General features: G+C 45.1%; 1 protein-coding gene across 3 annotated transcripts in view; it reads right to left on the bottom strand.

Moving 5' to 3' along the window:
- The window catches only part of pard3bb (par-3 family cell polarity regulator beta b), a 332,127-nt gene that overhangs the window by 45,095 nt on the left and 263,906 nt on the right, over positions 1 to 23,126 (bottom strand). For all 3 annotated transcript variants that reach the window (XM_029115967.2, XM_034288552.1, XM_034288553.1), the window contains one exon: positions 16,341 to 16,461. In XM_029115967.2, the coding sequence (XP_028971800.2) occupies positions 16,341 to 16,461 (121 nt within the window). The remainder of the gene's footprint in view (positions 1 to 16,340; positions 16,462 to 23,126) is intronic.

Here is a 23,126-nt window from a genome sequence, read left to right as displayed (position 1 = left end):
CCAGCTGAAGAAAAACAAAGCATGAAGCTGCCACCACCATGCTTCACTGTGGGCATGGTTTTCTTTGGGTGATGTGCAGTGTTGTTTTTGCGACAAACATACCTTTTGGAAATATGGCCAAAAAGTTCAACCTTGGTTTCATTAGACCATAACACATTTTCCCACGTGCTTTTGGGAGACTTGATGTTTGTTTCTATAAACTTCAGCCGGGCTTGGATGTTTTCCTTTGTAAGAAAAGGCTTCTGTCTTGCCACCCTACCCCATAGCCCAATCATATGAAGAATTCTGGAGATTGTTGTCACATGAAGCACACAGCCAGTACTTGCCAGAAATTCCTGCAGGTCCTTTAATGTTGCTGTAGGCCTTTATTTTTGTCTCATTCTTTTACATCACAAAAACCTGGCAGGGTTTGTGTATACAGGGGTGTGTAGACTTTTTATATCCATTGTTTATAGACTGTTACCTAGCTATAGGCCCTTAATATATTAACTGTTAACTAGCTGTAAGACGATTTTGTAGTTTATCACAATTACAAGCTATTGTGCATCAAGTCCACTGTTGCCTGCTATTTGAAGTTTCAGGCTGGGTGTCTGTAAAAGCAATTTAAACTGCCGGCGTAAAAAGTCCTTTGTAAAACAAATCTATAACAGATTTTTGTTTTTTGACAGGTCAAATTAAAAGCTTATTTAAACAATATTCTGGCAAATGTCTGCGTTTCACACCAGCTGCTGCAGTACAGGCAGAAGGACCAACTCCTCAATAATGTCTGAGCTTCCTACAAGCAAACAAAATATCTGATGGATGTAAACAATGTGATCCCTGCCCCAAAAATAACAATAAATCAACAAACTGTTTCAGGTTGATAACTAGGAAGGCATTGTGTCATCATCTAAAATGCTGTTATTGTTGGTTGTCGTGTCATGGTCCTAGCCTGTTCAAGCAGAGAGGCCACTGTAGTTAGCGGCAATAACAATGTTAGCTTTTGTTTGGGTCAACTGGGGGACAACGGGGCTATTTGGCTCGCTTGATTAGTTATCTATTATCTATTCAGCGGCTGGATGCCTTCTGTACTGCAATGATAGCCCTCTCACGGAGGCATGCCCCAGCTACGGGGTGACAAACAAGCCAAAGAATGTCAAGTCTGAGAGACGTGAACATGACCAAACAAAGCGCTGACCGTCAGCTAGCTAAGAGAACATGAATCTCTCAGGGAAAGGTCAGCTGTCCTCTGTGGTACAGACAGACACCATACAGTGGCTGTCTCAACACCTCTGTGTCAGAGGAAGACCACGCAGCTGAGACAGAGGGTTAGCATTGACCCCTGAGCTCCATAATTCTCCTCTAGATCACGTCTGAAGGACGAGCTGAACTCCACCGAGCCTCATCCCCCATCATCAATCAATACCAATCAACGTCAACAGAACCTCACCAATTGAGTTCCACAGTCACTAAGTAAATCAGAAGCATGCTACCCATGTTTTGACACGGTGATATGAAGGACAGGACAGAGGTGGAGGGGTAGCGGGGGGGGGACGGTGGAGGGTAGAGGCGGGACGCCGGGAAACAAAGCAGGGATGGGGGGACGGATGGCGATACGAAGGGAAAGAAAATGGATCGATGGGGGATATTAGGATGAAGTGGCATTGCGTCACAGGTCCGTTCGATGTGGGTTGACCTGGCAGTTGTAATAAGATCCTAGTGAGCTGTTAATCGTGTCATTCCATCATAAGCACAACTAAGAGACGGAGAGAAGAGAGCGAAGGAGATAGAGAGATAAGGAGAGGAAGAGAGAGGGGGAGGAATTACTTCATGCGTGTCTCACTGGGTCAATGCCAGTGCCGGCTGGTGGACTAGCAGGTCAGTCGGACAGAATCGTCCAGGAGCCAGACAAGCCGTGCGGCGACCTGATGAGGTCAGACGGAAACATTCCAGGCCTCTGAGGTGCAGTAAAGCCCCTATTAGGAATGTACATCACATCAGACAAGACGTCTAGCATTTAGCCACAATGACTTCATCTACATCTTCTTATCCACGATCACCAGAGAGGGGCGGTCCAAACTGACATCCTATTCCATTTGGCCTAGTTAAACGTACACAAGAATTGGAGTGACATTTTGAAGGCATCCTGTATGCTGGGACTGTGATGTGATTAAGACTGAGTAGTTATGTGAGGACAGAGACTGACGAGTAATGTGAGGACCAAGACTGAGGTGCAATGTGAGGAAAAGGACTGAGGAGTAATGAGAGGACTGAGGCTGAGGAGTATTGTGAGAAAAGAGGGTGAGGACTGTTGTGAGGACAGAGGGTAAGGACTATTGTGAGGACAGAGAAATGTCTTTCTGAAAACCAGGCAATTTTGTTTATTCTGTATTGACAACTGTCTATTCTGACTGTCTGTCTGTATGACTGCAATTCGTCCTGAATGGCATCAAATTCTCTATTTCAAGAGCTACCACTGACCAGCCCCTGTCTAAACACAGTATGCTATGTAGCGAATAGGGAGCCATTTAAGACATACACCAGACTGAGACATCTGTTTGCAAGTTGGAGAGTTTATTTATGTTTCCAACAGGCCCTGTGGAGCAGAGATTAAAAGTGAATTAATATAATACATCTTTAATGTCTTCATCGCAAGAGGAGATGGTAGAAGCGGAGAAAAGACTAGAGAAGAGAAGCAGAGAGGGCAAAACAACACTCTAAGGTCAAATGGACGTGTTGGTTTTTCCATGCCTCATATTCCTGGGACGGACAGGCTGTGGCAGCCTGCTGAAGAGGGATGCCCTCTCACAAGCATGGTAAAACTGTTGATTATAGGAAATGAGCGCTCAGCATGAAGGGTGCTGGAGGGAGTACTGCATGGAGACCCAGCCCAACTCACGTCACAGCATGGACTCCCCTGTGAAGGAGCCAGTCTCCTGGGCGGCACGCGGCACTGGCTCCCCGTTCACACACAGGCGGCCGACTTTAACAAGACACACTGTTCTGAAAGGCCTTTCGGGTGAAAGCTTTTTTATGCATAGTGATGTCCAAGTGGAATCAGTCTGACCTCTGAATCCACCTCTTACCCCCGGTCATTCAAGCGAAGCCCGGACCTCTATCGCCTACTGCTTGGTCATCTGAACCAAAGAAGGACGCTGTGTCGGGTGAATCTGTTGGTTGGAGTCATGAAGACTTGCTTATAGTAGTATCCTAGCCTTATTAGAAACAAACTAGCTTACACTGGTAAAATGTACACTGCCATGGAGCTATCTAGCTGGCATTAAAATGTCCTCCTCTTAATCCTCTCAAAGGCCTGCTCTATGATCTAATAGGCAGTTTACAGCTAACCACAGTAGTGGTAATTTTCCATGTAAATTCCCATGTCAGGTTTAGCATTAGCACTTGGCCAACTACACAGACACTAGCTACATACACACACACACACACAATTCCCAAGTAGGTTTGTAATCACCTAGAGTTCCCATGAAGTAGCTACTGGGCTTGGTGCTGAATGAGTCGGTGGGATTACATGTTGGAGAACAAAAACCCTAATGTGAGGGAGGGGGTGAGGGGAGAGAGGCATGGAGGATGAAAGACAGAGGAAAAGAGCGTAAACCATCAACAGCTACCCAGCTGCTTCTCTACTTCCCTCGCTACCTCTTCTCAGATTTAAGTAAATTAGTGGAAAATCTGCCAGAAAATGAATTATCCAGACTTGTAATCTCATCATGACCACATGCTGATCAAGAGGGCAGATTATTGCACCGAAATTAGCTAGGAGTTTAACCCCCTTTCAACCCCCCAACCATGGTCATCACGCCTCTCACACTGTGCACTAGCTTGGTCTGGAGCTCATAGGCTGAGCCAGAGGCCTGTGGTCACAATTAGGGCACCACAAAGAGGCGGAAAAACTGGAACACAGAAAGTATTAACAAAGTGAAAATTAAGAGACCTCAAAGGACAAGGCTAACAGAGACCTCACTCAAAGGTCAAGGTTAAGAGAGATCTCTCTCAAAGGTCAACGCTAACAGAGACCTCACCCAAAGGTCAAGGTTAAGAGAGATCTCTCTCAAAGGTCAAGTTCAACAGGGACCTCTGTCTGAGGTCAAGTTTAACAGGGACCTCTGTCTGAGGTCAAGTTTAACAGGGACCTCTGTCTGAGGTCAAGTTTAACAGGGACCTCTGTCTGAGGTCAAGTTTAACAGGGACCTCTGTCTGAGGTCAAGTTTAACAGGGACCTCTGTCTGAGGTCAAGTTTAACAGGGACATCTGTCTGAGGTCAAGGGTAACAGGGACCTCGGTCTGAGGTCAAGGGTAACAGGGACCTCTGTCTGAGGTCAAGGGTAACAGGGACCTCTGTCTGAGGTCAAGGGTAACAGGGACCTCTGTCTGAGGTCATGGGTAACAGGGACCTCTGTCTGAGGTCAAGGGAAACAGGGACCTCTGTCTGAGGTCAAGGGTAATGGTGAAGAGCAGCTTCTCACAGATCAATATACTATGGCTACACAAGAAGCTTTCAATTATATCTCAAGTGTTGTCACATTTATGTTCCACTCAAAAGAACAACTCCCTTCCCTGAAAACCTTCAACAGCCAAAGCCTTTGATGGAGGACCATCCCAAACCCCAACATGTCCTCTAAACAGCTCATAGGGCTCTGCTCAAAAGTAGAGCACAATATAGGGAACGTGGTGCCATTTGGGACAAAACTGTACCCTCTCAAACTGCCATGGTACAGCCTTACTGCTTTAAACGCGGTAGAACAAAACAATAATTCAGCATCTCCTAGCAACAAAGAAACCCATTCAGGCAGCCACTCACAACAAGGCTGTTGGTCTTTTTATAGTTCAACTTCACTCTCAATAGAGGCAGCCCTGTTCAGTGCGCTCACTGAATCTGTTTCAAGGTATTCCTCCCCTTTATATTCCTGTGACCGTATTGGATTTGAATCAGCCCCAGTTCTGGGTTCAATGACACCCTGTTACCTATAGGCCCTGGTGAAGAGCAGGTGTACTGTGTAGGGGCAAGTGTGTGATTTGGAAAGCACTCGGTCAGTTTCGCTTTCTCTCCTTTAGTAAGCAGAGCCAGCTGTGTTGGAGGCAGAAGTGTGTGTGTTTGTGTGTGCGTGTAGGTGGGGTCTATTGGGCTTCAGTCTGAGGTCCCCTAACACTTTGAAAGTGGCTCAATTGTAGCATATTGCATTATTGCATTAGCACAGGGCAGTGTAAGTGGTGGGATAGGTTAAGGGTGCGATAGGTTAGTGGTAGGATACTGAAGGTTAGGGGTGGGCTAGGTTAGTGTGGGGTGTGTTAGTGGTGGCCTAGGTTAGCGTTGGGCTAGTTTAGCGTTGGGCTAGGTTAATAGTGGGCAAGATTAGTAGTGGGCTAGGTTAGTGGCCTAGGTTAGTGGTGGGCTAGCTAAGTGTTGGGCTAGGTTAGTATTGGGCCAGGTTAGTAGTGAAATACACAGCTCTATCAGCAGTAGGCTAATATGTCTAAATACACAGCCATCCTTCTAATTCCACTTACCATCCTTCCAAACCCACTAGCCATCCTTCCAATCCCACTAGCCACCTGGCCAATCCCATTTGCCATCCTTCCATCCCCATTTGCGATCCTTCCAACCCCACTAGCCATCCTTCCAATTCCACTTGCCATCCTTCCCACCCTACTAGCCATCTGGCCAATCCCACTTGCCATCCTTCCAACCCCACTTGCCATCCTTCCAATTACACTTGCCATCCTTCCAACCCTACTAGCCATCTGGCCAATCCCACTAGCCATCCTACCAAACCCACTAGCCATCCCAGTAGCACGTTGCCACCCTAGTTTGTGCTTGTAGCTCAACACAAGGGGAACACGCTGACATCCGGTTTGCTGGAAAAGTAATGGGTCCGAGTCACTGAACAGGCACAGGAAACTCAACTGGGGCATTTCATTGTCTGGCTCCTCTCTTAACAGCTGTATTTAGACCGCTGTGTTCCTGTGAGGCCCTCAGCACGAACTGAAGGCCTCCTGAACGCACCACTCCACTGAGTCTGCTGCCCCACCCCCTCCAGCCCTCTGCCCCTCCCCCTGAGACAGACACCCCCACCGCTAGACCTGCAGGTCAATCGAATGCAGAGAGCATTTAGAATGTCCATAAACATGAGGGTTGGGGTCGGAACAGGCCGAACAGACAGAACGCCGGCTTCTAGAGATCAACATGAATAGCAATGAACAAGGTTTGTGAAGCTCCATAGAAATTAAACGCAGCAAGCATTTATTTTTTTTAAGATCAATATTAAGAGTGTTTTGTCAGGTTAGAGTTGACATGGTCTCACTTCTGGGTGTGCCATCTTGCAAGCCCTTAAAGCCAGACTTTGGAAAAACATGCAAAAACACAGTCTATAAACTGTATAACTGAATAAAGCACCATCCTATCAAGCCGTTCAATAAGTAAGCAATATGGCACAAGGGGGTGTGGTATATGGCCAATATACCACGGCTAAGAGCTGTTCTGAGAAATGACAACTTGGGGTGTGCTTGGAAACAGCGCTTAGGCATGGTATATTAGGATTATACCCCAAACTATCAAGAAGCCTTACAGCTGTCAAACCAGTGGTTTACGGTTTTAAACCACCCGGTTTCCAGAATGCTGATTGGCTGACAGCCATGGTATATGAGACTGTATCACATCACTTTTTACTTTTTCTAATTTAGTCAGTAACCAATTTATAAGACCAGTAACGCAACGCATTGTACAGCAGCTCCGAGTCATGGCAGATTGGCCGTATACGACAACCCTTGTACTCATTGCTTAGTATAATAACATAAAAGCTAACCAGTCTCAACAGCTACAGAATCTCCTAACAACACATCCTGTGAAATTATGAAACTAACACTGGTGGAATGACTGGCTAACTCCCACCCAGATTCCAGTGGCGGCATCAGCTATAGTAAGTGCATTTTCATAATGCTAGAGGACATTAGGCTCTTTACTAACGGGCATTTTTGGCTAGCTTACTGTAGCAAATGACCCGGCCACTCCAGTGTCATCAACAAAAATGGTCTTCTCTCGATTACAAACTACCCACGTCCTCTGTCCTTGCCTCTTCAAAAACCATTGGAAGAGAAGGTCAGAAGGAGGAGAGGACAATTAACAACATTGAGAAAAGACCAGTTCATTTGTGGTGGACACATTCTGAGGTCATTGAGGAACCAACAAAAGCACACGACATTTTGGTTTTAAAACGGAGGAAGGATCAAGGTTTGACAGCTAATGTTTGGGTGCAAATCTTTCCTTTACCGACCACAGACGTTCAGAAAAGGATCTGGAACCAGACCAGTGACTCTATGACCAGCCTTCAACTGTCTCTGAGGCTGGAAACGGAAGAAAAATAATACTTTGCCTTTGAAAGTGGTGGAAATTCTTATTGTGCTTTTGGCTGATGATTAAAAAAGTATGACAGGTTATGGGAATACATTTGGGGGTTTTCGCTCCATTGTATGAGGGCATTACGTGCCCTGGCATTCCCCATGCGGGGGTGGAGACATGGTCCTGACATGAACGGGAACTGGACCGTGTCATAATGCCTGGTCTCCGGGAAAAATGTTGCAAGAACTGTGTACCGGGGAGAGTGAAGGACAGCGCGATCAGATCAGGTAACCAGGCTAGGTTTGTGGGACCAGGGCTAGGCCAGAGGAAGCGGTGCTAGATCCTGTGACAGGACAAGGGATGACAGACAGGACTGGGGCTCTGGGAGCCTTAAACCTTGTTTCTCACGACAGCCTGGGAGTCCTGGAATCCTTCCTCTGCTGGCTCCGTGTAAAAGGTTCTGCAGGCAGACTAAAATGAAAAACTACCAGGATCACCATCCCCGGACTAGAAGCATTTAATAACACAATAAAGAAAATAGACAATATATTACAATCTGCTAACCAGACTGAAAGACAGACTGCTAATCAGACTGAAAGACAGACTGCCTGCTAAACTCCTATTCCAATCAGATGATCATTAACTAGAGTAATCACCAGGAATAATAAAACAGAGGAAAAGTGACCAAAACAGTACTGGACAACCTTAATTCATAATTCAAACACAAATATTTAAATATACCCAGTGGATATAAAAAGTCTACACACCCCTGTATACACAAACCCTGCCAGGTTTTCGTGATGTAAAAGAACGAGACAAAGATCTTTTAAAGTGACTTATAATGTGAACAATTCAATTGAAAAACAAACTGAAATCTTTGAGGGGGGGAAATGAAAAATAAAAACAATAACAATAACCTTGTTGCATAAGTGTGCACACCCTCTTATAACTGGGGATGTGGCTGTGTTCAGATCACATTCAAACTTATGTTAAATAGAAGTCATTACACACCTGCCATCATTTAAAGTGACTCTGATTAATCACAAATAAAGTACAGCATTTTCTTAGTTGCATCTCAGCAAAAGCCATGGTCCGCAGAGAGCTTCCAAAGCATCAGAGGGATCTCACTGTTGAAAGATATCAGTCAGGAGAAGGGTACAAAATAATTTCCAAAGCATTAGATATACCATAGAACACAGTGAATACAGTCATCATCAAGTGGAGAAAATATGACACAACAGAGACATTACCAAGAACTGGAAGTCCTACCAAAATTCATAAAAGACGAAAAGAGAACTGGTCAGGGAGGCTTCCATGAGAACTACAGCAACATGAAAGGAACTGCAGGAATTTCTGGCAAGTACTGGCTGTGTGCTACATGTGACAACAATCTCCAGTATTCTTCATATGAATGGGCAATGGGGTAAGGTGGCAAGACACAAGTCTTTTCTTACAGAAAAGAAAAACATCCAAGCTTGGCAGAAGTTTGTAAAAACAAACATCAAGTCTCCCAAAAACATGTGGGAAAATGTGTTATGGTCTGATGAAACCAAGGTTGAACTTTTTGCCCATAATTCCAAAAGGCGCAAAAACAACACTGCACATCACCCAAAGAACACCATACCCACAGTGAAGCATGGTGGTGGCAGCATCATGCTTTGGGGCTGTTTTTCTTCAGCTGGAACCGGGGCCTTAGTCAGGGTGGAGGGAATTATGAACAGTTCCAAATACCAGGCAATTTTGGCACAAAACCTTCAGGTGTCCATTAGAAAGCTGAAGATGAAGTTCACCTTTCAGCACGACAATGACCTAAAGCACACATCCAAATCCACAAAAGCATGGCTTCACCAGAAGATGATTAACATTTTCGAATGGCCCAGCCAGAGCCCAGACCTGAATCCAATTGAACATCTGTGGGGTGGTCTGAAGAGGTCTGTACACAGGAGATGTCCTCGCAATCTGACAGATTTGGAGCACCTTTGCAAAGAAGACTAGGCAAATATTGCCACGTCAAGATGTGCCATGCTAATTGACTCCTACCCAAAAAGACTGAGTGCTGTAATAAAATCAAAAGGTGCTTCAAAAAGTATTAGTTTAAGGGTGTGCAACCAGGTTATTCTGAGTTTTTTATTTTTCCCCCTCAAAGATTTCAGTTTCAGGTGTGTGTAGACTTTTTATATCCACTATATATATATATATATATATATATATATATATATATATAATATGTATAGACATTCAATTGTAAAGCAACTTTATTCCAACTTGCTGAATTAGTGTGTCCAAATGGATCCAGCCAAAACATTCCTGGCATAACAGAGTTAGTGCCCCTAAACACAGTCACATGATCTGCATGTTTCCTGATCCGCCATATAGACGCCTCGAAGGGTGTCATTCCCACAGCGTCCATCCACTGAAGTGACAAGATGAAGAGAAAACATTCCTTTGCTCGCCTCGACGCTGGAATTAATTAGCCCTGCATTTATTAAAGGGACATTCCACGGCTGCTCCATTTATGTACTTGTGTCTGTTAATGTGTTATTAACATAATCGCGCGTGTTGTCAACAGTGGTTTTCCCCACGTGACGCAGATACAAGCACTTCTGAATTGACCTTGTAGAAACAGGCCTCTACATTTACTGGTTGTTAACATCCCTTCCTTGTTTGGTCCCCACAAGGTTTGTAAACCAGTACACACACACTTGGACCTTGGTGTATTTAAGCCCATCTAGGGATACAATCTCTCTCCCTCTCTTTTCAATACATTGTGTAAGTAAGAACCCTGAGAAACTCCTGTTGTATACGTAACAGCCCCTGAAATGACACTGGTAGAGGCATTGTCTCCCAACGTCTCTGTGTGTCTGTGTGAGTGTGTAGGTGTGTTGTGTGTGTAGGTGTGTTGTGTGTGCGTGTGTGTAGGTGTGTTGTGTGTGCGCGTGTGTGTAGGTGTGTTGTGTGTGCGTGTGTGTGTAGGTGTGTTGTGCGCGCGTGTGTGTAGGTGTGTTGTGCGCGCGTGTGTAGGTGTGTTGTGTGTGCGTGTGTGTGTGTAGGTGTGTTGTGTGTGCGTGTGTGTAGGTGTGTTGTGTGTGCGTGTAGTTGTGTTGGGTCTGCGTGTAGATGTGTTGTGTTTGTGTGTCTCTTTACCTCCAATGTTGACACATTCAGATGACCTATGATCATACCGGTCAATATACAGGTCAGGGGTCAGATGCTTGGTGATGTCATAGTGTTGTCCTAGTGTCTGGTAACTGTTTCATGTGGATACTTATCATTCTAGAAACCTGCACTCAGAACGTGTGTCGTGTCTCCCAACATTAAACCAATCAGCTTAGAGAGAGACCACAGTTGATCCGTTTGTTTTATTCAGTGGAGAGGCTGGAGAGAAGCACTGAGACGTCAGACAACTCAAGGCCTTCAAACACACCGAAGAAAAACACTGAGGTAATAGAGCTGAACTCTGTTCACGGGTCAGCTACCAGCACAATATAACAGGGATACATGCATGCACGCACGCACGCACGGTCAACATAATGAGAGCCTTGTTAGGGAATGTCTGGGCTGAGATAGGGAGAGGAGTCAGGTACAGGACGCGTGTCCATTAGAGGAGGTACAGGACGCGTGTCCATTAGAGGAGGTACAGGACGCGTGTCCATTAGAGGAGGTACAGGACACGTGTCCATTAGAGGAGGTACAGGACGCGTGTCCATTAGAGGAGGTACAGGACGCGTGTCCATTAGAGGAGGTACAGGACGCGTGTCCATTAGAGGAGGTACAGGACGCGTGTCCATTAGAGGAGGTACAGGACACGTGTCCATTAGAGGAGGTACAGGACGCGTGTCCATTAGAGGAGGTACAGGACGCGTGTCCATTAGAGGAGGTACAGGACGCGTTCCCATTAGAGGAGGTACAGGACACGTGTCCATTAGAGGAGGTACAGGACGCGTGTCCATTAGAGGAGGTACAGGACGCGTGTCCATTAGAGGAGGTACAGGACGCGTGTCCATTAGAGGAGGTACAGGACGCGTGTCCATTAGAGGAGGTACAGGACGCGTGTCCATTAGAGGAGGTACAGGACGCGTGTCCATTAGAGGAGGTACAGGACGCGTGTCCATTAGAGGAAGTACAGGACGCGTGTCCATTAGAGGAGGTACAGGACGCGTGTCCATTAGAGGAGGTACAGGACACGTGTCCATTAGAGGAGGTACAGGACGCGTGTCCATTAGAGGAGGTACAGGACGCGTGTCCATTAGAGGAGGTACAGGACGCGTGTCCATTAGAGGAGGTACAGGACACGTGTCCATTAGAGGAGGTACAGGACGCGTTCCCATTAGAGGAGGTACAGGACGCGTGTCCATTAGAGGAGGTACAGGACGCGTGTCCATTAGAGGAGGTACAGGACGCGTGTCCATTAGAGGAGGTACAGGACGCGTGTCCATTAGAGGAGGTACAGGACGCGTGTCCATTAGAGGAGGTACAGGACGCGTTCCTATTAGAGGAGGTACAGGACGCGTGTCCATTAGAGGAGGTACAGGACGCGTTCCCATTAGAGGAGGTACAGGACGCGTGTCCATTAGAGGAGGTACAGGACGCGTTCCCATTAGAGGAGGTACAGGACGCGTTCCTATTAGAGGAGGTACAGGATGCACATTAGCTCCACCTTCTCCCGAATCGTACTCTTGTTTCCGACCTTCATTGGTATGGAAGGAAATGAGTGGAACACCAGAAACACACTATAACAGCACATGCCTACAACAACCCAGACACACAGGGCAGCTCTATTGACCCCGTGTGAAGGACGCAGGATTTATAACTATGAGAAATGCAGGCGATGCAAAGAAACAGCCATGACACATGTGTGTTGTTTGTGTGTTCCTTGTAATGTGTGTGTGTGTGTTGTGCACACGCACTAGAGCGCACACACTTCTTCCTTCGTAATTGTTTTCAGGCTAAACATTACTAATGGGAGAAAACCACAACATATCGTAGAAAATTTCTACGATATGTAGAAATTACCTAGGGTGTAGGGTTTCCCAATGGCACCCTACACCCTAGGTAATGGCACCCTATACCCTAGGTAATGGCACCCTACACCCTAGGTAATGGCACCCTAAACCCTAGGTAATGGCACCCTACACACTAGGCAAAAACGAATTGCACTAGAAAGGATGTGATTAGGGATTCAACCTCTCTATCTTGTTGTTGCTGAATAAACAGATAAATAATCACCTGAGTTAATTAATAAATGCATCTTCCTTAACGAGACTGCTCGTTAGCTTTGGGGATTGCTGTTTTGGAGTTGGGAGTTTGTTTAATTCAATCTTCAGTCTTTGTACCTTTCTTTAATCTAATCATTATTTGCCCAGAACTATGCATTGTCTTAATTGTTCTATGCTTCGTAAACAAACTATTTTCATTAGTATTTGAGAGCCATCAATAACTATTGATTCCACACCAATGATGGAAACAGCACCGTTCTTTGGGATTTTAAAACTGATTAGAGAACAAATGCATACTCATATTATATACGTCAATCTGAATGTATGACCATTTTGACATTAAGCAGACAACATGTAGAATTTGTTAAAGAAAATCTGTAAGCTAGGTTAATTCATTCATCACCGGCTAGCTAGGTTAATTCATTTATAACTGGCTAGCTAGGTTCATTCATGCATCACTGGCTAGCTAGGTTCATTCATTTATCACAGGCTAGCTAGGTTCATTCACTTATCACTGGCTAGCTAGGTTCATGCATACATCACTGGCTAGCTAGGTTCATTCATTCATCACTGGCTAGCTAGGTTCATGCATACATCACTGGCTAGCTAGGTTCATGCATACATCACTGGCTAGCTAGGTTCATGCATACATCACTGGCTAGCTAGGATCATTCATTCATCACTGGCTAGCTAGGTTCATGCATACATCACTGGCTAGCTAGGATCATGCATACATCACTGGCTAGCTAGGTTCATGCATACATCACTGGCTAGCTAGGTTCATGCATACATCACTGGCTAGCTAGGTTCATGCATACATCACTGGCTGGCTAGGTAGGTAGGAAATATATCTACACAATGTCACCAAAGTTAATATAAGCAGTAGTTACATATTTGAAAAATTGCTTAAACAAACTACCACATATGTAAGGGAAAAAACCTGGGAAAGATTGTATTTCTATTTCAAAGAAATTACTTTAACTGGATGTTTTCTGGGGGAAAATGAAATTTAAATATATACTTTGACATGACAATATAGACAGATGTGTGTGTTTTAAAAGGTTATGAAAAGTATTATTCTTTCATTCCAAGTCACCAGAGCACACATTACTACACCATTTTGAAAATTAAGGAAATTAAGAACCAGAAGTGAAATCAGTGCAAAAACAGTATATTAGTGAGTTACATCAGGAAGAGGATTACAAACCTGTTACCATAACAAACATTGTTGGTCAATCTACGAAACAAGTTCCCAGTTAAAAATACATGCCTATTTTTGCATTTACATTTCTTTCAAACTTTACTTGTGGAGTAATCTCCAAAAACTCCAATCAAATTCTGCCATTCCTGAAAGAAGGACAACTGAAATTTTTGTTTTTGTTTTGTAAGGAGTGTTTTGTATCCGGTTGATCATTGTAACATTGACGTGTACATTCAAGTAACCATCTGTGGAAACATCTTGCTCTGACTCAATATAAAATAAAGGTGTGAATATCTGGTTCTATTTCTGAATACAATGAGGACAAAATAGGGTCTACTGGGAGGAGACATTGGCATTGCAGGGTTATTCGAGACCATTACCATCCCTGTCCACTAAGAGAGCTAACCAGGACATCCTGATGCGCTGTATCTCTGACCCACAAAAACAGGATATGATCAAGGTGAACTAATACAATGCCATACAACTATCTTTATCAGGGATATTGGATGCTATCTGCCGGTCCAATGAGACAGAGGGCTACAGCAGGACATCCTGTAGCTACTGCAGCAGATAAAACACTCAGGATGCTAAGACAAACAAGAGGACACTGAGCTCAGTACAATGTTGGGAAATTAACTTCATCAGGCATATAGTGTAGCCTGGAAATCTAAAGTGAATCACTCTCGGTTGAATCTTGTGACAGGACAAACCAAGCCTTTGATCACACAGCCTTCAATGAAACAAGCCGGAACATTGTGATACAAATGAACGAAGGACAGCGGCTAATCAAGGACACCGTCTGGAAGACAACAAGGACATTCAATTGCAGGCCCTTGTTAGATGTTTAGATCTCATGACTGAGAACCACCAGTCACTCTAGAAGCACGCACAGAAGGGTTCATCACCAGGCCCGACAGAAAAAGGTTTATATAAACAAGAGTGTGTGGTTGTAATATATACAGGCTTACAGAGCTCATCACAACGATGTGTTGGAATCGACCTCCACTCCACCACGTGTGTGTGTGTTTGGAGGAGACAGGGAGTCATAGAGATAGTATGTGTTTGGCTGCGTGAAGCGTGCCGGCGTGTTTGGCTGCTGGCTCCGTTGTTCTGACAGTGTGGCGGCTGGAGCCAGGGCTGTCAAGTCAGCACAAACACTTTAGGTGAATTAATGGTGTGGTCTGACACACCATACATCAAACGGACTTTAACGGAAGCATACAATTAAATAACCAGAAATACTTTAAAGAGTGGAAAAAGCTAGTTAAATAAAGGACTGATTAACAGTGATGAGCAAAGCCGAGGTCAGGACAATAGAGCGTTGTCATGGACTGAGTAGGGTATGGTTGATGTTTGGTTGTGTTATGAATGCGGTATGGTTGATGTTTGGTTGTGTTATGAATGCGGTATGGTTGATGTTTGGTTGTGTTATGAATGCGGTATGGTTGATGTTTGGTTGTGTTATGAATGCGGTATGGTTGATGTTTGGTTGTGTTATGAATGCGGTATGGTTGATGTTTGGTTGTGTTATGAATGCGGTATGGTTGATGTTTGGTTGTGTTATGAATGCGGTATGGTTGATGTTTGGTTGTGTTATGAATGCGGTATGGTTGTAAAAGGGTACCAAGGTTGGGATTTTACAGGGTTGAGTACGACCAGCACTAACCCGTTGTGTCGCGATTGTGCATTGTGATGGTGGTTGTGTAGAATGGTAGCGGTTGTGTGATGGGTATGGTGTTGTGGTTGTGCGATGTTTGTGGTGTGGTAGGGTAGATCCGGTATGGTTGTGGTGTGGTAGGGTAGTGTGATGTTGTGTTAAGGTGTGGTTGTGTGATGTTATGATCCGGTAGGGTTGTGGTGTGGTAGGGTAGATCTGGTATGGTGGTGGTGTGGTAGGGTAGATCTGGTATGGTTGTGGTGTGGTAGGGTAGATCTGGTATGGTTGTGGTGTGGTAGGGTAGTGTGATGTTATGTTAAGGTGTGGTTGTGTGATTTTGTGATCTGGTATGGTGGTGGTGCGGTAGGGTAGATCTGGTATGGTGGTGGTGTGGTAGGGTAGATCTGGTATGGTTGTGGTGTGGTAGGGTAGATCTGGTATGGTTGTGGTGTGGTAGGGTAGATCTGGTATGGTTGTGGTGTGGTAGGGTAGATCTGGTATGGTTGTGGTGTGGTAGGGTAGATCGGGTATGGTTGTGGTGTGGTAGGGTAGATCGGGTATGGTTGTGGTGTGGTAGGGTAGATCTGGTATGGTTGTGGTGTGGTAGGGTAGATCTGGTATGGTTGTGGTGTGGTAGGGTAGATCTGGTATGGTTGTGGTGTGGTAGGGTAGATCTGGTATGGTTGTGGTGTGGTAGGGTAGATCTGGTATGGTTGTGGTGTGGTAGGGTAGATCTGGTATGGTTGTGGTGCGGTAGGGTAGATCTGGTATGGTTGTGGTGCGGTAGGGTAGATCTGGTATGGTTGTGGTGCGGTAGGGTAGATCTGGTATGGTTGTGGTGTGGTAGGGTAGATCTGGTATGGTTGTGGTGTGGTAGGGTAGATCTGGTATGGTTGTGGTGTGGTAGGGTAGATCTGGTATGGTGCCACTAACCCGGTGCTGGTCGTACTCTGGGCCTCTGCGTCGGGGGTCTATCTCATGGTAGGGTGGTGCTGCTCCATCTCTCCGGGCCAGCTGGTACTCTCTCCTCAGCTGCTGGACACGATCCACACTGCTGCTGAAACCAGGCCGGCGGTGAGGTCAGAGTGGGGTTAGAGGTCAGGATAAAATGACTATGGGGCTTGTTGAAATAAAAACGGAAACTATCCCGGTTTCAGTTACACAATCACAGTTAAAGCATGGCTCCAGATTAGGGTTATGTCTTTAAAATAAAATGAACAGTGACAGTCAGACAGGTAAAAGAGGCAGACAGACAGGTGAGAGGGGCAGACAGACAGTTTAGGCATTGCAACACTAGATACATGCAGAGTAACTGAAAGACACTTTACTACGAACACCATTTGAAGCCTCCACAGCTCAATTCCAACACAATTGAGACACTATGTGTGTGTGTGTATGTGTGTGTGCGTGTAATTGTGTGCATTTTGCTTTCTATCCATCTGGAGAGTTAGACAGCTCAAATCACCTCTTATCTAACTCTGACGCTCGCCTCACAATTCAAAGTGAAACCAATAGGAGATATTTTTCCCTTCTTCATTTTTCAAACATTGTTACATCCTGGCATCGAACGCTGGAAGTGGGACGACTGAGATAAACCATTGCCAGTCATACACTTCTCTCACTCTCTCTTTCTTTCGCTCCCTCCCTCCCTCTCTGCTGTCCTCAGACATAAACACACAAATCAATCTGTCTCCCTTGCTCTCTTTGCCATCTCTCTCTCTCCCTCTTTTCTCTCCCCACCCTACCCCATCTCTCTCTCTCTGTCTGACTCACCCTCTATCTCTCTCAGCAGCACAATCAAACAAACAGCAACATCAGGCCTTCCACCGGCAGGCCCTTTTCACAGCCCCAACAGTCCGTCGGCCAGCCCAGGAGATAGATACTGAAACAGGCCCCAGGATCCTCTCCAGCAGCGGGAGCTGGACGTACAGACAAGCTACTCACTCACAGCCTGGAATAACTGTTCATTGTGGTTTTGTTGAGGCATCACAAGATCCCTGGTAGAATGTGACAAATACAGTCACACAGTTAACATACTGTCTGGATGTCACCGAAACAGAGGAAAACATTCACTTTGACTCTTTAACCCTCCCCAAGAAAAAATGAAAAAAACACAGAAAAAGCTCTCTGTTAGTGAGTTCTGTCTTGTTTTTTCCAGGCATCCCGCTCATTAAAGCAATGCTGTGAGCCAGTCAGGATGCAAATGACGTCTTGATGAAGGACAAATAAATTAATGAATGACTGACTGTAGCGGGGAGGCTCCACTGAAGGGATTAAATTAATGAAGACAAAACACATGAATGTGTCTTTTTTAGAACACGTTAAACCTTGTTTCTAGACCTTGGCCCCACTGGCAGAAGAGCACAGCATTCCTGAGGGACGAGGCACCGGGAATGGAATCAGAGATGGGGTGTAGGTGTGTGTGTGTTGGTGTGTGTGTGTTGGTGTGTGTCAGAGCAATGTTGGAACCCAGCATACGACAACCTGTGGTGGGTTCTACATGATGTGATCCAGCGGGTTCCCATGTTCTCCATGGTTCTGGTTCTTACATGCCTGCACGTTTCTACAAACAACACACTAGCGACTAGCAGAGCACAACACATCAGTTAGATTGGGTCATTTCAACTATGATGTGTGCTCCGATCTGATGTTGAGTTTGTTGTTGTTTTGGTGGGGGCGGAGGACAAAGAGATGTTCATTCTAGACTGCCACAAGGAGCAGGCCTTTGTCGTAAAACTCCTTAGTTAGCAAGGTCATAGGTTCTGGCAGGAGGTCACCGGTCATGGCAGGAGCTCAGAGGGCTTGGGCAGACTTTGTGGTATGCAGAACCAGGTACCAAACAACTTCAACACCATCAGAACCAGGTAGCCACAGTCCGAAACACATTTCCATATTAAACCCTCCCTTATGAACGTCCCTGAACTGCAGCCTTTGACATAAAGATTCACCCAAATACAGAACGCCTAACCCTAACCATGTCTCAGTCTGCCGGTTCAAATACAGGACGCCTAACCCTAACCATGTCTCAGTCTGCCGGTTCAAATACAGGACGCCTAACCCTAACCATGTCTCAGTCTGCCGGTTTAAATACAGGACACCTAACCATGTCTCAGTCTGCCGGTTCAAATACAGGACGCCTAACCCTAACCATGTCTCAGTCTGCCGGTTCAAATACAGGACACCTAACCCTAACCATGTATCAGTCTGCCGGTTCAAATACAGGACACCTAACCCTAACCATGTCTCAGTCTGCCGGTTCAAATACAGGACACCTAACCCTAACCATGTCTCAGTCTGCCGGTTCAAATACAGGACACCTAACCCTAACCATGTCTCAGTCTGCCGGTTCAAATACAGGACGCCTAACCCTAACCATGTCTCAGTCTGCCGGTTCAAATACAGGACGCCTAACCCTAACCATGTATAAGTCTGCCGGTTCAAATACAGGACACCTAACCATGTCTCAATCTGCCGGTCCTTCATCTGGTCTGTCCATCCGTGGCTCGGTTATTCTCAATTTCAATCTTATATTTGAGTCATTTCAAAAAGGATTTTACTCAGACTGACTTAGTTTGCGAATGAATACGTTTTCATATTTCCTCATACTGCTCCCTAAAGCACAATCAGACCCAGCAGCTTGATGTAGGAAGCATGATACTGTATGAACTGAGCCATTCAAGCTGCAAAGTTCCTGGTTACATGTCGATAAGGTGCTGAAATAGTGCTGTGACAAATGTGTGTGTGGGGGGGGGGGGGGGGGGGGGGGGGCAGCTGGGAAACAGTCATTAGGGCGTGTCCCAGGCACCTCCCTGTCCCCTACATGTCCCCATAGGGCCCAGGACAAAACATGTGAAGGGAATAGGGCCCTATTGGGGACACGGCCCTAGAGCTCCGTGGAGACTTGCTCCTTAGGCTTTAACACAGCGTGTACCTCACAGGAGACTGCTGTTTCAGCAGTTATACCACACGCACCCCAGATAAGGGCAAAGGTAATGTCTCTCTCTCTGTGTGTGTGTGTGTGCGCATGTACTTATGTGTGTGTAGCCTATAAACAGGGGCGTACTGGAGAGAAGAGAGAGTTGTGGCTATAACAACCTCCCTCCCCTCCCATCTCCCCTCCTCTCCTCCTCACTTCTCTATTCCAGTGATGAGAGAATAGTGTGTGTGTATGTGTGTGTGTGTGATGAAGGGCCGGAGAGAATAGAGTGTAAATGTTGAACTAGCATTCATCATGTGCTTCCCTCATCCTCGCCTTCTCTTCCACTTCACCGCTCCTCCCTCCCTCCCCCACCACCCCCAGACTCCTTCACGGCTAGTTTACACGATTTATGGGCAACCGTTAAAAAAAGAACAAGAAGAAAGAGCAAGACACATAAACACACACACAAAAGGCGTACACAGACAGACACACACAGACAAACCACACACACCGATTTGATCTGTTGCAGCTATCGATTGAATCTGAGGAAACAAGTGCTCGGTCATAAAAGCAGACTATCCTGTCTTAAAGGGCCTGTGTCTTCTTCCCCAGAGCCAGTTTAACGCCCAGATACTGTTTTTATGTAGATGCTTCTGGTACGAAGGAACTCAGAAGTAGCAGTAGCGTTATATAAAGACATAAATAACATGGCACAAAGACCATAAGACTACAGGAACAGCTAGTGTGCTGAACTGTTCCTTCGTCTTCCTAAGAGCCAAGTGTTCATTAGCCACAGGGTAAGTGGCGTGTTGTAGCTGCATGGTGTTGTAGCTTTGTTTTGGCTGACTGACTGTTGTTTTCCTTCCATAAACAGCTGCTGCTACCTCTATCGCTACTTCAGTTCAACAATGACTTATTCCTATCATTACGGCACCATCAAACACACATATTAGCTTTGTTGTGGAGGCTGTATTTCATCTGATAAACAGCTGCTCTGTGGTCGTTGCGGCGGATACATATAACGCCGCAATCTGCAGTTCCCAGTGTTACAATACAAAATGACATACACTTTATTGTCCATTTGTATGGAAATTCATTTCCATTTATATAACAACACCATCTAACACCAGAAATAATGTCCATTGTAATGTCCACATTTTTACCATTCAAGAAAATAACTCAGGCAAGTGGTTCACAACATAACGCCTGAATTCGTCTTGTATTCATTGTCTTAACTCATCCAGCATTAGTTGTCCTAACTCATCCAGCATTAGTTGTCTTAACTCATCCTGCATTAGTTGTCTAAACTCATCCTGCATTAGTTGTCTAAACTCATCCTGCATTAGTTGTCTAAACTCATCCTGCATTAGTTGTCTTTATCCTTTATTCGCCATCTTAACTCATCATATATTAGCTGTTTGAACTTCTCCGGTTTCAGCTGTCTTAACTTTCCTTGCATTAGTCGTCTTAACAACTGTGTCATTCACAGCCCCTGGGAGGAGCGGATTTTACATATTGACTATGTAAAGACAAACATTCAGTTTCTGGCCATTCAGTTTCTTCATACCTGCTGTATGACAGTGGTGGAGGACATGGGAGAAATGTAACATTCTGGCCTTGAGCTGGACAGTAATTTTCTTCTCTTTCTCTGGATAACAGTACCTGCTAAATGCTAATATATCTATTTACAGTGGGGAGAACAAGTATTTGATACACTGCCGATTTTGCAGGTTTTCCCACTTACAAAGCATGTACAAGTCTGTAATTTTTATCCTAGGTAATCTTCAACTGTGAGTGACGGAATCTAAAACAGAAATACAGAACATCACATTGTATGATTTTTAAGTAATTAATTTGCATTTTATTGCATGACATAAGTATTTGATACATCAGAAAAGCAGAACTCAATATTTGGTACAGAAACCTTTGTTTGCAATTACAGAGATCATACGTTTCCTGTAGTTCTTGACCAGGTTTGTATACACTGTTGCAGGGATTTTGGCCCACTACTCTATATAGACCTTCTCCAGATCCTTCAGATTTCGAGGCTGTCACTGGGCAATACGGACTTTCAGCTCCCTCCAAAGATTTACTATTGGATTCAGGTCTGGAGACTGGAGACTTATGGAGCCACTCCTTAGTTGCCCTGGCTGTGTGTTTTGGGTCGTTGTCATGCTGGAAGACACAGCCACGACCCATCTTCAATGCTCTTACTGAGGGAAGGAGGTTGTTGGCCAAGATCTCGCAATACATGGCCCCATCCATCCTCCCCTCAATACGGTGCAGTCGTCCTGTCCCCTTTGCAGAAAAGCATCCCCAAAGAATGATGTTTCCACCTCCATGCTTCACGGTTGGGATGGTGTTCTTGGGGTTGTACTCATTCTTCTTCTTCCTCCAAACATGGCGAGTGGAGTTTAGAGCAAAAAGCTCTATTTTTGTCTCATCAGACCACATGATCTTCTCCCATTCCTCCACTGGATCATCCAGATTGTCATCAGCAAACTTCAGACGGGCCTGGACATGCGCTGGCTTGAGCAGAGGGACCTTGCGTGCGCTGCAGGATTTTAATCCATGACGGCGTAGTGTGTTACTAATGGTTTTCTTTGAGACCGTGGTCCCAGCTCTCTTCAGGTCATTGACCAGGTCCTGCCGTGTAGTTCTGGGCTGATCCCTCACCTTCCTCAAGACCACAAGGTGAGATCTTGCATGGAGCCCCAGACCGAGGGAGATTGACCGTCATCTTGAACTTCTTCCATTTTCTAATAATTGCGCCAACAGTTGTTGCCTTCTCACCGAGCTGCTTGCCTATTGTCTTGTAGCCCTCCCAGCCTTGTGCAGGTCTACAATTTTATCCCTGATGTCCTTACACAGCTCCCTGGTCTTGGCCATTGTGGAGAGGTTGGAGTCTGTTTGATTGAGTGTGTGGACAGGTGTCTTTTATACAGGTAACGAGTTCAAACAGGTGCAGTTAAAACAGGTAATGAGTGGAGAACAGGAGGGCTTCTTAAAGAAAAACTAACAGGTCTGTGAGAGCTGGAATTCTTACTGGTTGGTAGGTGATCAAATACTTATGTCATGCAATAAAATGCAAATTAATTATTTAAAAATCATACAATGTGATTTTCTGGATTTTTGTTTTAGATTCCGTCACTCACAGTTGAAGAATTACTGACTTGTACATGCTTTGTAAGTAGGAAAACCTGCAAAATCGGCAATGTATCAAATACTTGTTCTCCCCACTGTATTTACGACCTGTAAAATGACAACCTAAGTAAGTTTGTTTGCTAGCTAATGCCAAATTATTGCAAATTAGCAGGAGCAAATGGCATTATCCCTAAAAGCATGTATTTTTGGTACAGGGAGCTTTTCTACTGATCAGTTGAACTTTAGATAAAAACAGTCTTTAGGAATAGTTTAAAGTTAATATAATAATTGAGGCAGGACATACTAATTTTGTAAACTGACAAAATAAGAAACACCACATTATCTGTGACAACAGTCAGAGTTGGATTTATTGCAGAGCGCCCTGCATCTACAGTAAGCTATTGATTGTCATTAGACATTTGTTTTCTAGCTCATGAACTACATTCTTTTGCTGTGCTGATTTATACATTGTTGTCTCTTACTTTTTCCCCCACATGATCTATTAAGCTCTTGTGTGTCCTGCTCTCAGAGATTCACCGAAACATTAGCGGATTCACTCACTTGTGAGGAGAGCCACCATGCTGAAATCTGGCCCTTCTGCCACTAGACATTAAGACCACATTTGCCTGTCGTATTTCTGTCTTATGCAGGCTGGG

The sequence above is a fragment of the Esox lucius genome, chromosome 20 (genome assembly GCF_011004845.1).
Source record: "Esox lucius isolate fEsoLuc1 chromosome 20, fEsoLuc1.pri, whole genome shotgun sequence".
In the NCBI taxonomy this organism is placed as follows: Eukaryota; Metazoa; Chordata; class Actinopteri; order Esociformes; family Esocidae; genus Esox; species Esox lucius.
Note: the sequence above shows the minus strand (reverse complement) of the source record. Positions and strands in the feature narration are given on the sequence as shown.